Consider the following 15,024-nt stretch of genomic DNA (forward strand, 5'->3'; position numbering starts at 1 on the left):
AAAAAATAAAAAAAAATTTTCACCCCCTTCTTCTCCGATATGTTCCCTGACGACGGCAACCAAAACACCCAAAACACCCACAACTTCACTTTTGAGGAAGATTTAATGAAGATAAAACAATATTTCCTTCTAATTACGGCGCTTGTAATTTTATTAGTAGCAATATTAATTTTTGTCATTATGTATAAGTAAAACTCACTTATTTTGTCGTTTTAAAAGCTTGTTTTTGTTTTATTATGTATGTTTGTTGTTATTAATCATCATTGTATAATATTACCGTTATCATTATAATTATTGTTACTACTGTCATTGATGTCGTTTTGCTGTTTTTTTTGCAACTAACATGATTAATTTTTGTCTAATCATATAATTACTCACAATAATAAACCAAGGGGGAGAAAAGACTATATTATTTATGGTTTATTATTATTAAATTTAATTATCACGTGTCTTATTAACTTAATTATAAATATGGAAGAACTAAACATGTGAGTTGTACATATAATTTGTTATTATAATCTAATTATCACGAAATTTGTTGTAGCTAAAATGGGAGACCTTATGAAAAGACAGTTCAGCATCTTAGATTTATCTGGAAAGAAATTTCTGGAATGGAAAGTGGATGCAATGATGAATTTGAAAGCTCAAGGCTTGGAGCACACTGTTAAAGAAAATAAAAGTCCCCCTGGTCAAACAACTGATACTACCACTTCTGCAATGACGGTTGAAAAACCCATTACCGAACAAGAAAAGGCAAAAGCCTTAGTGTTACTAAGGCATCATTTACATGAAGGCCTTAAAACTAAGTACATGATGGTTGAAGATCCCAAAGAATTATGGGACTGCCTTAATGAAAGATTTGGACACCACAAAAGGGTGCTCCTTCCTAAGGCATTATTTGACTGGACAAATTTACGGTTCCAGGATTTCAAATCTGTAATAGATTACAATTCAACCATACATGAGATAGTATCTATATTGAGATACTGTGATCATCCAGTCACCGATGAACAAATGATTCAAAAAACACTCACTACCTTTCATGCAAGCAACATACTGTTGCAAGAACAATATCGTGAAAGAGGTTTTAAAAAGTTTAATGAATTAATTAGTGTATTGCTTGTTGCGGAACAAAATAGCGATCTTTTGTTGAAAAATCATAATCTCAGACCAACTGGGTCTTTGGCCACTCATCATGAGGCAAATGCAACAAATTCCTATCCACCCGAGTCAAATGCTACAAGAAGAGGTGGACGTGGAAATTACAATGGCCGTGGAAGAGGCCGTGGAAATTATCGCGGACGCGGCCGTGGTCGTGGTAGAAATAATTTTCAGAAACAGTAATTTCAAAAATTTTGAAAAACAGAAGGGACAGTCATTTGGAAGCCACAAACAAACTCCTTCGAAAGGAAAAGACACATGTTACAGATGTGGCATGACAGGACATTGGGGACGTACTTGTCGAACGGCCAAACATTTGGTAGACCTTTACCAAGCTTCTGTAAAAGGCAAAGAGAAAAATGCAGAAGCAAATTATGTTAATGCGGAAAATGCTCCTTGTCCCAGCCTTGATGTGTCTGATTATTTCATGGATAATGCTGAAATTGGAAATGATTTCATTCTTGGAGAAAACAACAATACTTAGGTTTCTCATATACTAATGTAACATATGCTATGTTTTAATGTATTTTCTTAGTTCCCTGTATTTTAAATTTCTAGTCATGTACTCTAAATCTCTATCATCAATAAAAGTTTGTATGATATTATTCTAAACTAATCTCAAATTTATTTTATGAAGATATGGATCTACCTGAAGTTAGTTCCGAATATCAATGCCTTTTGGACAGTGGAACAACGCACACTATCTTAAAAGATAGAAAATATTTTTCACAACTAAAGTTGTTTCAAGCAAATGTAAACACCATTTCCAGGTCAGCTAAATTAATTGAAGGATCTGGAAAGGCTTGTATAATGCTTCCAAATGGAACAAAATTAATAATCAATAATGCTTTATATTCGAGTAAATCTCGAAGAAATCTCATAAGCTTTAAAGATGTACGCCAAAATGGCTATCATCTAGAAACAATGACAACAGATCAAAAAGAGTATATATGCCTCACGGCAGAAAAACATGGCAAGAAACATATATATGAGAAATTGCCAGCATACTCTTCGGGGTTATATCGTATAAACATACGACCCGTGGAACTCAATATGGTATCTAACCAGAAGTTAGATGACAAACATTTGATTATTTTATGGCATGATCGTTTGGGACATCCAGCAACTGGGATGATGCAAAGAATAATAGCACATTCAGTTGGAAATTCAATAAGAAATGTCAAAATTCCCCGATCAGATGAATTAACATGCTCTGCATGCTCACTTGGCAAATTAATAATAAGGCCATCTATGAACAAAATTGCTACTGAATCTCCAAAATTCTTGGAAAGAATTCAGGGAGACATATGTGGGCCAATTAATTGAGCATGTGGACCATTTCGATATTTCATGGTTTTAATTGATGCCTCTACACGATGGTCACATGTTAGTCTACTTTCAAGTAGAAATGTTGCCTTTGCAAAATTACTTGCCCAAATCATCAAATTAAGAGCACAATTCCCAGATCATACAATAAAGAAAATAAGACTTGACAATGCTGGGGAATTTACATCCCAAACATTTAATGATTATTGTATGCCAATTGGAATTGATGTTGAACATCCAGTAGCTCATGTCCATACACAAAATGGTCTAGCTGAATCACTAATTAAGAGATTACAATTGATTGCAAGACCATTATTAATGAGATCAAAATTGCCATCATCTGCTTGGGGACATGCTATAATACATGCAGCAGCACTAATTAGATTGAGACCTACAACTTATCATAAATTCTCACCACTACAACTTGTTTGTGGTAGAGAACCAAGTATCTCACATCTAAAAATCTTTGGTTGTGCTGTATATGTTCCTATTGCTCCACCCCAACGAACAAAAATGGGTCCACAAAGAAGGCTGGGAATTTATGTCGGGTTTGAATCCCCCTCTATATTTAAATATCTTGAACCATTGACTGGTGACTTATTTACGGCTAGATTTGCGGACTGTCACTTTAATGAAACAGTATTCCCAGCCTTAGGGGGAGAGAAAGTGGACCCACGTAAGAAAGAAATTGAACTCATTTGGAATGCAACACAACTGTTGATGTTAGACCCACGAACAAATATGTGTGAACAAGAAGTTAAGAAAATTGTTCATTTACAAAGTGTTGCAAATCAATTGCCTGATGCATTTGTAGACACAAAGAAGGTGACAAAATCACATATACCAGCAGAAAATGCCCCTACACGTATTGAAATCCCAACTGGTAATAAGGCCATAGAAAATGAATCTCAGGCACGCAGAAAGCGTGGAAGACCACTTGGTTCAAAAGATTCTAAGCCAAGAAAATTGAAAAGATTGGATGGAATAGAAAATGAGACTAATGATGTTCCCCCGTCAGAAGGTCAAGAAAAACCAAATGTGGATGAAAGTAAAGAAAATGATGATAATCCAAAAGGGGACGAACAAGAAGACAACCCTACGGGGAATGAACAAGATGTTCAAAACATCGATAACAATGAAATTTCAATGAATTACGTCTCTACAAAGACTCAGTGGAATAGGAAAGATGTTATCGTTAATGAAACATTTGCAAATTCCATCGCAATCGACATCGTGTCTGATGTAAATGATGTTGAACCAAGAACTGTAGAAGAATGTCGACGTAGGAGTGATTGGCCAAAGTGGAAGGAGGCAATGCTGGCTGAGTTAAAATCACTTGAAAAACGAGAAGTTTTTGGGAAAATAACCCTTACACCAGCAGGTGTAAAACCCGTTGGATACAAATGGGTATTTGTGAGAAAACGTAATGAGAAAAATGAAATAGTTAGATACAAAGCAAGACTTGTAGCCCAAGGATTTTCTCAAATTCCAGGGATTGATTATGAAGAAACATATTCTCCAGTGGTTGATGTAACTACATTAAGATTTCTGGTAAGTTTGACAGTCACAAAAGGACTGCAAATGCGATTAATGGATGTAGTGACTGCGTATTTGTATGGGTCACTCGATACGGACATTTACATGAAAGTCCCCGAAGGACTAAAACTACCAGAAAACCACAAGCTTAGACAACTGCTTTCCATAAAACTAAAAAGGTCACTTTATGGATTGAAACAATCTGGAAGGATGTGGTACAACCGTCTGAGTGAATACCTTATGAGAGAAGGATTTAAAAACAACCAAGTTAGTCCCTGTGTTTTCATAAAGCGATCACAATCAGGATTCACTATCATTGCAATTTATGTTGATGATTTAAATATCATCGGAACCCCAAATGAACTCGAGAAAACTGCAAAATACTTGATGAAAGAATTTGAGATGAAAGACCTTGGGAAAACTAAATTTTGCCTTAGACTACAAATTGAGCACTTGAGTCATGGCATTTTTGTCCATCAATCAAACTATACAGAAAGAGTTTTGAAACGTTTCTTCATGGACAAAGCAACCCCAACCAACTTCCCAATGGTTGTTCGTTATTTGAATATGAAAAATGATCCATTCAGACCCCGAGAAGAAAATGAAGAGATTCTGGGTCCAGAAGTACCATACTTAAGTGCAATTGGAGCCTTAATGTACTTAGCTAACAATACTAGACCCGACATAGCTTTCTCTGTGAATTTGTTAGCCAGGCACAACAATGCACCAACATATAGGCATTGGAAGGGAGTTCGACACTTACTCCGGTACCTACGAGGGACACAAGACCTTGGTTTATATTACCAACTAAAACAAGATGCTGCTCTCATTGGGTATGCAGACGCTGGATACTTATCAGATCCTCAAAATGCCAAGTCACAAAATGGATATGTGTTCACTTATGGCGGCACTGCAATATCATGGAAATCAACAAAGCAGACATTGACCGCGACATCATCAAATCATGCAGAGTTGATAGCCCTCTATGAAGCAGGACGGGAATGTGTATGGCTAAGGTCGATGATCAGTAATATCCAAAAGGAGTGTGGAATGAACGCAATAACAGAAGACCCAACCATCATCTTTGAAGACAATACAGCATGTATCGCTCAAGTAACTGAAGGATATATTAAGGGAGATAAAACGAAACATATTGCCCCAAAACTGTTCTTCACACATGATCTGCAAAAGGACAAGGAAATAAATATCCAGCAAATTCAGTCTTGTGAAAATCTTGCCGACCTTTTCACCAAATCACTTCCTTCGAAGAAATTTGAACAGTTAGTTCACAAAATCGGAATGCGACATCTTCGTGAACTATGCTGAGATCAGGGGGAGTATTATATGTACTGCACTCTTTTTCCCTTCGATCAGGTTTTTATCCCACCAGGTTTTTCCTGACAAGGTTTTTAACGAGGCAGTATACCAAAGCATATAATACTATATCGTTGTACTCTTTTTCCCTAGCTATGGTATTTACCCCATAAGGGTTTTACCTAGAAAGGTTTTTAATGAGGCAACAAATACCTTTTGTGTATAAGTATGGGCATTCAAGGGGGAGTGTTAGAAGGCAATGTGAATGCCAATAATTGATTTGATGTTACAATGCATATATGAGTCCAACCCTTGTGAACCCATATTGTCTATATGTATGAAATCATTGTACTCTTAGTTGAATACTCATGCTATATATAGAGTGGCATGCAAGAGAAATTTAACGAGCAATACTTATCAGTTCCTCTATCTCCTCTTACTCCTTCATTTCTCCGAAATAAAACTTTCTATCAGTAAAATTTTTAACATATATATATATATATATATATATATATATATATTGTATATATGCTTGTTCTCTTACCCTATTTGTTGCGAGTAATAAGAAACAAAAGTAGTATAATTTATTTATTTATAACCTGTAAAATAAGTTTTAAGAATGACATTATCATATACTTCATTCAATTTATGTTATTAGATTATTAGTATACCATCACTATCATTCAAATTACATCATCATAATCATATGTATCTCTTGATAAATTAATGATGAAAGTATTTGCGTTGACATAAACATACAATTTAATTAAAAGAAATTGATTGAGGTTTAGAGGCCCTTAACAGTAAAACCCCCGTCAATGCAAATAGTTTGTCCAGTGATGTAGGATGCGACGGGCATGCAAAGAAAAGCCACCACGGAAGACACCTCTTCTGGTTCTCCTATCCTTCCTAATGGAGTAATACTTTCCACAGTTTTTAAAAAACCTTCCATATTATCCACGGCCTGTTAACAATTACAAACATAAAAAATATGTAACGTTAACTAGCTAGGAATAAAACAAGACGCAATAATTACGTTCACATATACAATAATTAAGCTGAAGCTCCGTTCACTTCGCCTTATTTTTGCTAAATTGAAATTATTTTTACTGAATTGAAATTATTTGTTGAACTTAAATTATTTTTACTAAACTGAAATTATTTTTAATATAGATTTTATACCCAGTATTATATTTCTTTAGAATTTTACCAAACTAAACTTATTTTTGCTGAAGTAAATTATTTTACTTAATATTATTTTTTATGGTGAAAAAATAGGGCCTTAAGGCATATTCACATATACTAAACTTAGTTGAGCTAAAATGAATATTTTATGAGAGAAGGAAATTAAGAGCTAAATAAAACTGAACTGGACTGATTGAAGCTGAATTGAACTGAATTGAAATTAAGCTGAAGTGAACATGCCTTTACTGTACCTTTTTAGAAATTGAAAATTGTATGCTGAATCTCTTATTATTTCATGAGCATAAGAGTTACAACTAAAAACCTAATATACTCCATATATATATATACATCGATACATACATGTTTGTGTGTAAGATTTAGATTACCTGGTTAGTAAGAGGGGTTCGAATAAACCAAGGTGCAACAAAATTAACCCTAATGTTATCCTTTCCCCACTCGCACGCCAAGTTCTTTGCTAGTTGATTCATTGCTCCTAGTAGAAAGAAAATACAGCATATACAGTGATGTAACTTTAGTTCAAATAAGGAAAATGAATTGAAGACATATTTAACATACAATTATCTTCAAAATCTTAAACAAGCCTCACTCTATGAAACTTTTCTATACAAAAAGTCCAAAGCTCACCAATCGCCAGCCCATGTGCTCTTTAGGTCCATACAAAGTATTATTTTAACATACAATTACCTTCAAAATCTTAAACAAGCCTCACTCTATGAAACTTTTCTATACAAAAAGTCCAAAGCTCACCAAGCGCCAGCCCATGTGCTCTTTAGGTCCATACGAAGTATTATTTATCACCTCATATATATATATATATATATATATATATATATATATATATATATATATATATATATATATATATATATATATATATATATATATATATATATATATATATATATATATATATATATATATATATATATATATATATATATATATTAACACCTAAACAAGGTATTTACAAAATTTACTACGGAGTATAAGAGTAGCATTTATTGTAATTTTTTTTTGTTGGTAAGATGAAGGGCCCTATCGGCTATTGGGCATAAATTTTTTTCAGGTCAACTTGGTTCGGGTTAACAGGCTAGATAATTGGGAACAGTGAGAAGGTAAGTGAATCTCACTCTGCCAAATTATCACTAGTGGGGATTGAACCTCTAACCTCATGGTTGGAAGGAACTCTCCTTTCCACTAGATTAAGCTTGACTTGGTTAGTATTTATTGTTCTTGCACTCGCATTCAATACTATGTCTAGTATTCGCTACACTGCCACATATTTACTTAGGCTTCACAAAGCTAAGCTTGGTTTAGTGGTAAGGACTGCACGTTCCAACCTTCTTGCACTAGCATTCAATACTATGTCTAGTATTCACTACACTGCCACATATTTACTTAGACTTCACCAAGCTAAGCTTGGTTTAGTGATAAGGATTGCACGTTCCAACCTTGAGGTTATAGATTTAATTTAACTACTAGAGACACTTTGAGGGTGGGCATACCTTATCCTTCTTCCCTCACTCTCAAAGTGCCTGCGCTGACTCGCAAATGACTAACTAAAAAAACCGTGAGGATTGAGATATGCTAGCTAGGATCTTTCTCTTCACCTTTATTAAAATAAAAATCTACTTAGGTCTCGGATACACCCTCGAGGCAGTAACATGTACTCTTATGTAGGTATTCTCGACCTAATTGCAATTGGACCAATCTCATCCTCAGCCCACTACTAAAGGTCTTAGTCTAGACCATATTGTTTTTACTATACCCGAAACAACCCGAATTGATCAATAATTCATCACTAATTGTCCCATCAGAATTGAACTGAAATGGAAGTAAATGAGTCACTTAAATACATTGTATAGTCAAAGGGTAAAATTAGTTTCCTAATTTATAGACTATATTTGCGCGGTCCTTTGTATATATGGCTAAGGAATCAATCATTATAATCAAGGATCATAATCATTGACTATATATACAATAACTATAGGCTACAAATAATTAGGAAACTAATTATACTCTTTGACTATACAATATATTTATAATATACTACTCCCTCCATCCTTTTTAGATTCGTACTTCTCTTTATTATGTGAGGAATAAATGTTAGAATTAGGAATCTAATTAAGGGATGGAGGAGTACCTTTATGTTTTTTGTTGACACCTTTATATTATCACGTTTGCCACGCTCTATTTTAACCATCAATATCTCTAATTTTCGATATTTAAAAAGTGGATATTAATAAAATGCTAGAAATTTTTTTTATAGCTATATAAAAATTTGTGTTAAAGATATGTCAAATCTTTTTATTTTTAGTAATTATTTTATATAACATTAGGGAATTATTTTTGTATAAAATTTGTTTCAAGTGATGACACGTGTCAATACTGGTATGTCTTTTAGTATATAGTTAGTGATTGATTATTGCTGATGATTATTGATACATTGAAACGATTCAAACAAGATCTTGCATGATTATGTTTTATTGTAGCTATAAATCACAAAAGCTAGTCATAGTGTAGTACGTAAATAGTACAAAAGTCAAATGATGTCAACTTAAAAAAAAAAAAAAAGAAACAGAAGAAGTATTTAAGAAAATCATCACCTAAACATGACCTAACCAATGGAGTGTATCTTTCCACAAGCCCTAAAGACTTCCTAAAGCATGGAAGCGTTTAATTTGTAGAATGCAAGTAGGATGACTTATTGCAAATTAATAAACTTGCAACTACCTTACAATCAAGAAATAATAGTTTATCACTTTATCTTGATTGTCTTAAGAAGTTGGATATAAAAATTGATTCATACCTTTTGTTGCTCCGTAAAGAGAGGCACCACCGATGGACACAACACCAGCAACAGATGACATGAAGATGATGTTCCCGGAACCCGATTTTTTAAGAAGAGGGTAGGCTAGTTGGCTTAAATGGTAGCCAGATTCAAGGTTGGTGCTCATCGTTGTTGCATAATCTTCGGCTGTCAACTCCTCCGTTCGTTTTGATGTGCAAGTCCCAACATTGTTCACCTATTTATATAGAGATTTTTAGATTAACCAAACATATATCATAATCAATAGTTAACCTTGGGACAATAAGGACTCCAATCTCATTAGTTAACCTTGGAATAATAAGGACTCCAATCTCATTAGTTAACCTACTGAGATTAATCAAAGTCACACGACATCTATAATTAACAATTATTGCTAATGAAAACAAATCTAACAAAATCAAATAGGAATTAACTAGTGAAGGGCTAAGAATACAAATACATAAATGTAACAATTCGACACATTCTTGATTTGTTGTCTCAAATCTTTTTGAGTGAATCCGTCGTCGCTTCATAATTTTGTGAAAAAAAATAAAATCTTTTGCTGATTTTGTAACTCAAATCCAAGCAATAATCAATCGTTGCCCCGCACAGGTGGAGACCAAATTAAATACAAACAACACCTTGCCTTTTGAAGGAGTTCGAAGAACCCTTTCTTTCGAGGGAGATTATTATAACCTAAAAAAAAACTTAAAAGAAACAAAGATTGAGACTTTTCACCGAAGAAATCCAATGAAAGCCGGCCGCTTTGAAAAATGTTAGAGTTTAGGAAAGATAAGAGAGAGAGAGAGGAGTCTACGTTTTTATTTTATTTATTTATTGTATGTTGCAATTTTATTGTCTGCATCATTTAGTTATTGTAACTCTTGTCTCTTGCTATACTAAAAAAAAAAATGATCTTTATTAAAATTATTATTATTATAGTCTTTTCTATAATAGTGTAAGGACGATTTAAAATAGAGCTTTGGCATACATTAATAAGTACCACATGTGTTTCCTATTAGTTGACGTCAAAATTAATTATCATATCATATATACCTAATATATAAAGCTAAACTTTTAGCCAGATCACGAGACAGCGACACTTGACGTTCTAACTATTAGATTATAACTCTAAAAAAAATACCAATATTTTTTTTGATGTTTAGAGAGCCCATTAGGGCAAGGGTGAGAATTGATCCCAAGACCTCCTAGAATTGGGAGGGAAGCTCTAACCACTTGAGCTATCCCTCACTCTCATAAAATACAAATATTATTATTAGTCATTTACATGCCTAATATATAGTTTAAATCGTTACAAAAGCACATCAATTCCTAACTAATTTCGTATTAAAGATATATTTTGAAATTTGACATATAGATTAAAAATTTATTTCAAAATTTAAAAAAACAACCCGCGCATCGCACAGGACACAAAACTAGTTTAACTTAAGTATAAATCATGAAGGAAGGTAAGTAATATACAAAGTATCTATATTTATGGTAATATATAAAGTGAAAGGGGGTTTTGGGTGATAAATTTTTATTTTCCAAAATGTCGCTGTCGTTTTTTATTTTCTTTATATATACAAGCTACGAGACACACGCTATGCGTGTACATTATAGGAAATTTATTAATTTACTCATAATATTGTTATTGTGGATTTTTTCGAAGATTAATACTTACATAAACTTTAAATTTAAGAATGCATTTTTTTTTGTCAATAGGACATCTACTCCACTTCGTGTACCTCAGTTAACCTTAAAAAATATTGTTGATCGTTGAGTTTATATATTAAAGATTGAAAACTATAGAGTAAACATCTACGGTAATAGTACGTATATAGATTAGATTGATGTATAATTTTTCCTTTTATTTTTTCTAATAAATTTTAAGGTTTTTTTTTTTTCCTTTGTAACGTAGATTTTTTTGAGGGAACTATATTGGTATTAATTTTTTTCCTTTTTTTTTAATAAAATCATGATATAGTTATTTTTTAACAAAGTTTAACGTGGTTTTTTTCAATTAAAAAAAATATAAATGTGGTTTGTGGTTAGTTACATTCTTTTTTATTTGTGAAAATTAGATAATTTTTGTTTGTTTTTAGTGATAATTCCGGTTAGTGGGTAATTAGTTTTTTTATTTGAAAGAATAGATATATATTTTTTTTGCAGTAGTTATGAATGAATTTTTTTCTTTTTTTTTTTTTAAAAAAAATATTAATTAATGAATAAGTAATTTTTTTAAATTGAGAAGGGCATTTTGGGGAAAGACAAATTTATCACCCAAAAGGCCCTTTCTCTTTATATAGTAGTATAGATATATAAAAAAAACTACCTTCATTTAACAAAAATAAAAAATAAAAAAACATCCCTTATTCAAAAATTTAAAAGCTAAAAAAAAAAATGTTATTATTCATTTTTTTTTAGAGAAGGCATATCATTCTATTGCCTCCATGATTTCATCAATTTTTAAATACTAATATTTTTTTATTATAATTTTTTTTTGAAAGATTTTTTTAATTAGAACAAGATAAATAATAATATTTCATGAAAAAAAGAAAATCGAGCCACATAAATTTCTTATAATGCACACGCAATGTGTGTGTCTCTCATAGCTTGTATGTATAAAACAAAGTTAAAATGTGTCAACGAACTAGTACAAAGCGGTAAGGATAGAGAAATTATGGAAAGGGAAAATTGTTGTCCTCTAAGATTAATAATGTAATAATTGATTGATTGAAAAAAATGGATAATTTGGAGTATATGGATACCAACCAAGATGTTGAGCACGCCATTGAACTTTGTAGAAACGGTCTCCATTAACTTATTTCGTTGGGCTCGTTGTGCTACATCACATATTGAGCCACTAACCTGGAAACCTTTAGCCTCAAAATTGCGTATGCACTCTTCAAGTCTAGCCTCATTTCTAGCACATGTATGAATTTTAGCCCCTTGTTTGGCTAGCTCTTCTACAACGGCTAATCTACAAAGGTAAGATTGTACAAGGAAAATAAATAAAAGAGGTCATGTTGATATTCATTGATTCCTACTTTTAACATATTATTAATGGGTCAATCATGTTATATGAAGTATATTTTTACTTTTAAGAACGGGGATTTAACAAATGTGACAAACTAAAATAAATAAATGAACATGTTACGAGTTTTGTACTTTATAGCCGAAAAGATTGGATCCTATGAACACAACAAAGGTAATTGGTTAAACAATTAAGAGGCCTATTAATGGACCTCATGAGGATATGACAAGCCATGTAAGGAGTAGGGCTAGTGTAGTTAGAAGTGGGCTAGGAGTTTGGGCTTCACATGTACGCTAATTATATATGTGATATATAAATAGACACTACTACAAAAAGTGAGTGTTTTTGGACGCTTTTTAGGTCTTTTTTCAACGCTAAAAAGCGTCGAAAAAAAATTTCTCGACGCTGCTAAAAAGCGTCGAGAATCCGTGAGTCGAGAATTTTGAGGGACACAGAAAAGCGTCGAGAATTTCGACGCTTTTTTGTGTCTAAACTAATATACGAAGTGTCATAAAATACTAATTTCGCGCATTTTCCCAACTTTGTGTAGTTTTTTAGCGACACTTTTACATGTCCACATACTCAAGTTTAACGACGCTTTTTGTTGTCTCGCGTTTATTCGTGTTAGCCTATGGTATGACGGGAAACTTTTGAAATGTGAAAATATGCAAAATATGTGGACATTAAAAAGCGTCTAGAAATTTTTTTAAGCTTTTTTTTTTAAATTTTTTTTCGTTTTATTAAATTATTACCATCATACATACATTATAGTTCTTTAAATTTGTTTTAAATTAAATCAATAACATTAAAATTAGAGCAAACAAATATTCTATATAACTAGATCAGATTACAAAAAAAAAAAAACAATAATTAATCAACAATAATAAGAGTACATAGTTAATTAAATTACCAAATTTATAAACGAAAACATCATCACAATTAATTATTAAAAAAAAAGGTCGCATATTATAGTAGCTTGTCCCTAAATAAATACATCACTAATATAATTAAGACTAAAAACCAAAATAGATAGATGATGGCGTTATAGACGATGTAGTCGCTTGTTTTGATGCTCAAGTGTTCCGTCCTATTCTCTTGTTGCACCTACATTGCCTTTTCCAATCTTCAAAAAAAAAAAAAAATACAAAATATAAATTAGTACATTACACAATATAAGCTTATTCACACACACATACACACACAAGCTTATAATTCCATCTTTCCATTACTATCAACCACCACATATGAAGATAAATCAGCAATCGAATGAGGAGCACAACCAAATACCAGGGTACCACCAACGGGCTGTCCATGATGATTATCCACTACAATGCCCGCATTATCAACTAGTAGAAGCACCTTCTTATCTTTTGACAACAATTTGAGACAAGGAATAGCGACCGTGTTAGGCAGAACAACATGAATTGTAAATACCAGAATACCAGATGGGTTTTTGTATCTAGTTGATCTGCAATCAAATACCAGAATTGCCAAATACCAGTGTACCACCAACTCAACAATTGATTTGCATGGATCTGTAATTGTTATAGCCTGTGAAAATATCAAATCAACATGCCTTGTAATACAGGACATCAAACTATAAGCATTATCGGTCCCTAAAATGAATGAATCATCAAGCCAAGCCATACTCTTCACACCATCAATACACGACATTTCCTGTAAAACCACAAACAACCCACGTTTCCCATTGACCTCTCGATCATGCTTACTACTGCCTGAATTCAGCTCAATGAACACCACTTTCTTCCCCATTGCCACCACAAAAAGGTAGGCACCATCATTATCCACTCCCTTAGAACTGAATTCCTTAACCCTTGCCCCATTCGATCTAACCCCGCCACCTAACTTTTTCATAAGCCTCCCACCTACACTACTACCACTACTACTAACTCCCTATTCATTAATCCAATTAGAATTTCCAGATTTAGTACTACAAACCCTTCTAGCAACAACATTAACACCCTTCAGAATCCCTAACTTTTTCACAGGTTGTAACAATTGCAAATCAACTAGATACAAAAACCCATTAGATAGAACCAAAATTCTACAATTTGATTAACAACATGAATTGAATTAATACAAGAATGACTGATACTAACACATCAGATATAATTTGTGTGCATTCAGATGCATTTGAAGCACAATAATACTATAAGATTATTAACAACTTAAAATAGCCATTTCATTCACCAATTGTAAATAAGCTTTAAGAATACAAGAACTCAAGAGTGAACTTGATTGCATGAAAGACCAAACACATATTGAAATCAGATTAGTCTGCTAAGCAACAACTTAAGTATAAATGTATCAAATCTGATTTTCAGATCTGAAATTCAGTTCTGAACTTCAGATCTGAAATTCAGCTCTGAATTCAGTTCTGAAATTCAGCTCTGAATTCAGTTTTGAATTCAGTTCTTAAATTCAGCTCTAATTCAGTTCTGAAATTCAAAGCTGGATTCAGTTCTAGATTTCATCTTAGTATTCAGTTTAAGGGTGTAGACACCCATTTGTGTCTCCCCAAAACCAAACCCAGTGATGAGTACCTTTCACGTCGAATCACAATCGAATGAAGCGAAAGTGTGAAAAGTTTAGTGTTGCGGATAGTTTTAATTTC

The 15,024-nt window shown here is 32.7% G+C and overlaps 2 protein-coding genes across 2 annotated transcripts; one reads left to right on the forward strand and one right to left on the reverse strand.

Annotated features, from left to right (window-relative positions):
• Positions 1 to 549: 549 nt before the first annotated feature.
• On the forward strand, positions 550 to 1,645 carry LOC110701779. Its single transcript, XM_021879407.1, has 2 exons — positions 550 to 1,340; positions 1,429 to 1,645. Exons 1-2 carry the CDS (start codon positions 550 to 552, stop codon positions 1,643 to 1,645), a joined length of 1,008 nt encoding a protein of 335 aa, XP_021735099.1.
• A 4,479-nt stretch (positions 1,646 to 6,124) lies between these two features.
• LOC110701780 (tropinone reductase homolog At2g29360-like) lies at positions 6,125 to 12,623 on the reverse strand. Its single transcript, XM_021879408.1, has 5 exons — positions 12,601 to 12,623; positions 12,128 to 12,335; positions 9,353 to 9,569; positions 6,909 to 7,015; positions 6,125 to 6,301 (listed from the first exon to the last, which is right to left on the reverse strand). Exons 1-5 carry the CDS (start codon positions 12,621 to 12,623, stop codon positions 6,125 to 6,127), a joined length of 732 nt encoding a protein of 243 aa, XP_021735100.1.
• Between the last annotated feature and the right edge of the window lie 2,401 nt (positions 12,624 to 15,024).

This window comes from Chenopodium quinoa, unplaced genomic scaffold (genome assembly GCF_001683475.1).
Source record: "Chenopodium quinoa cultivar QQ74 unplaced genomic scaffold, ASM168347v1, whole genome shotgun sequence".
In the NCBI taxonomy this organism is placed as follows: Eukaryota; Viridiplantae; Streptophyta; class Magnoliopsida; order Caryophyllales; family Amaranthaceae; genus Chenopodium; species Chenopodium quinoa.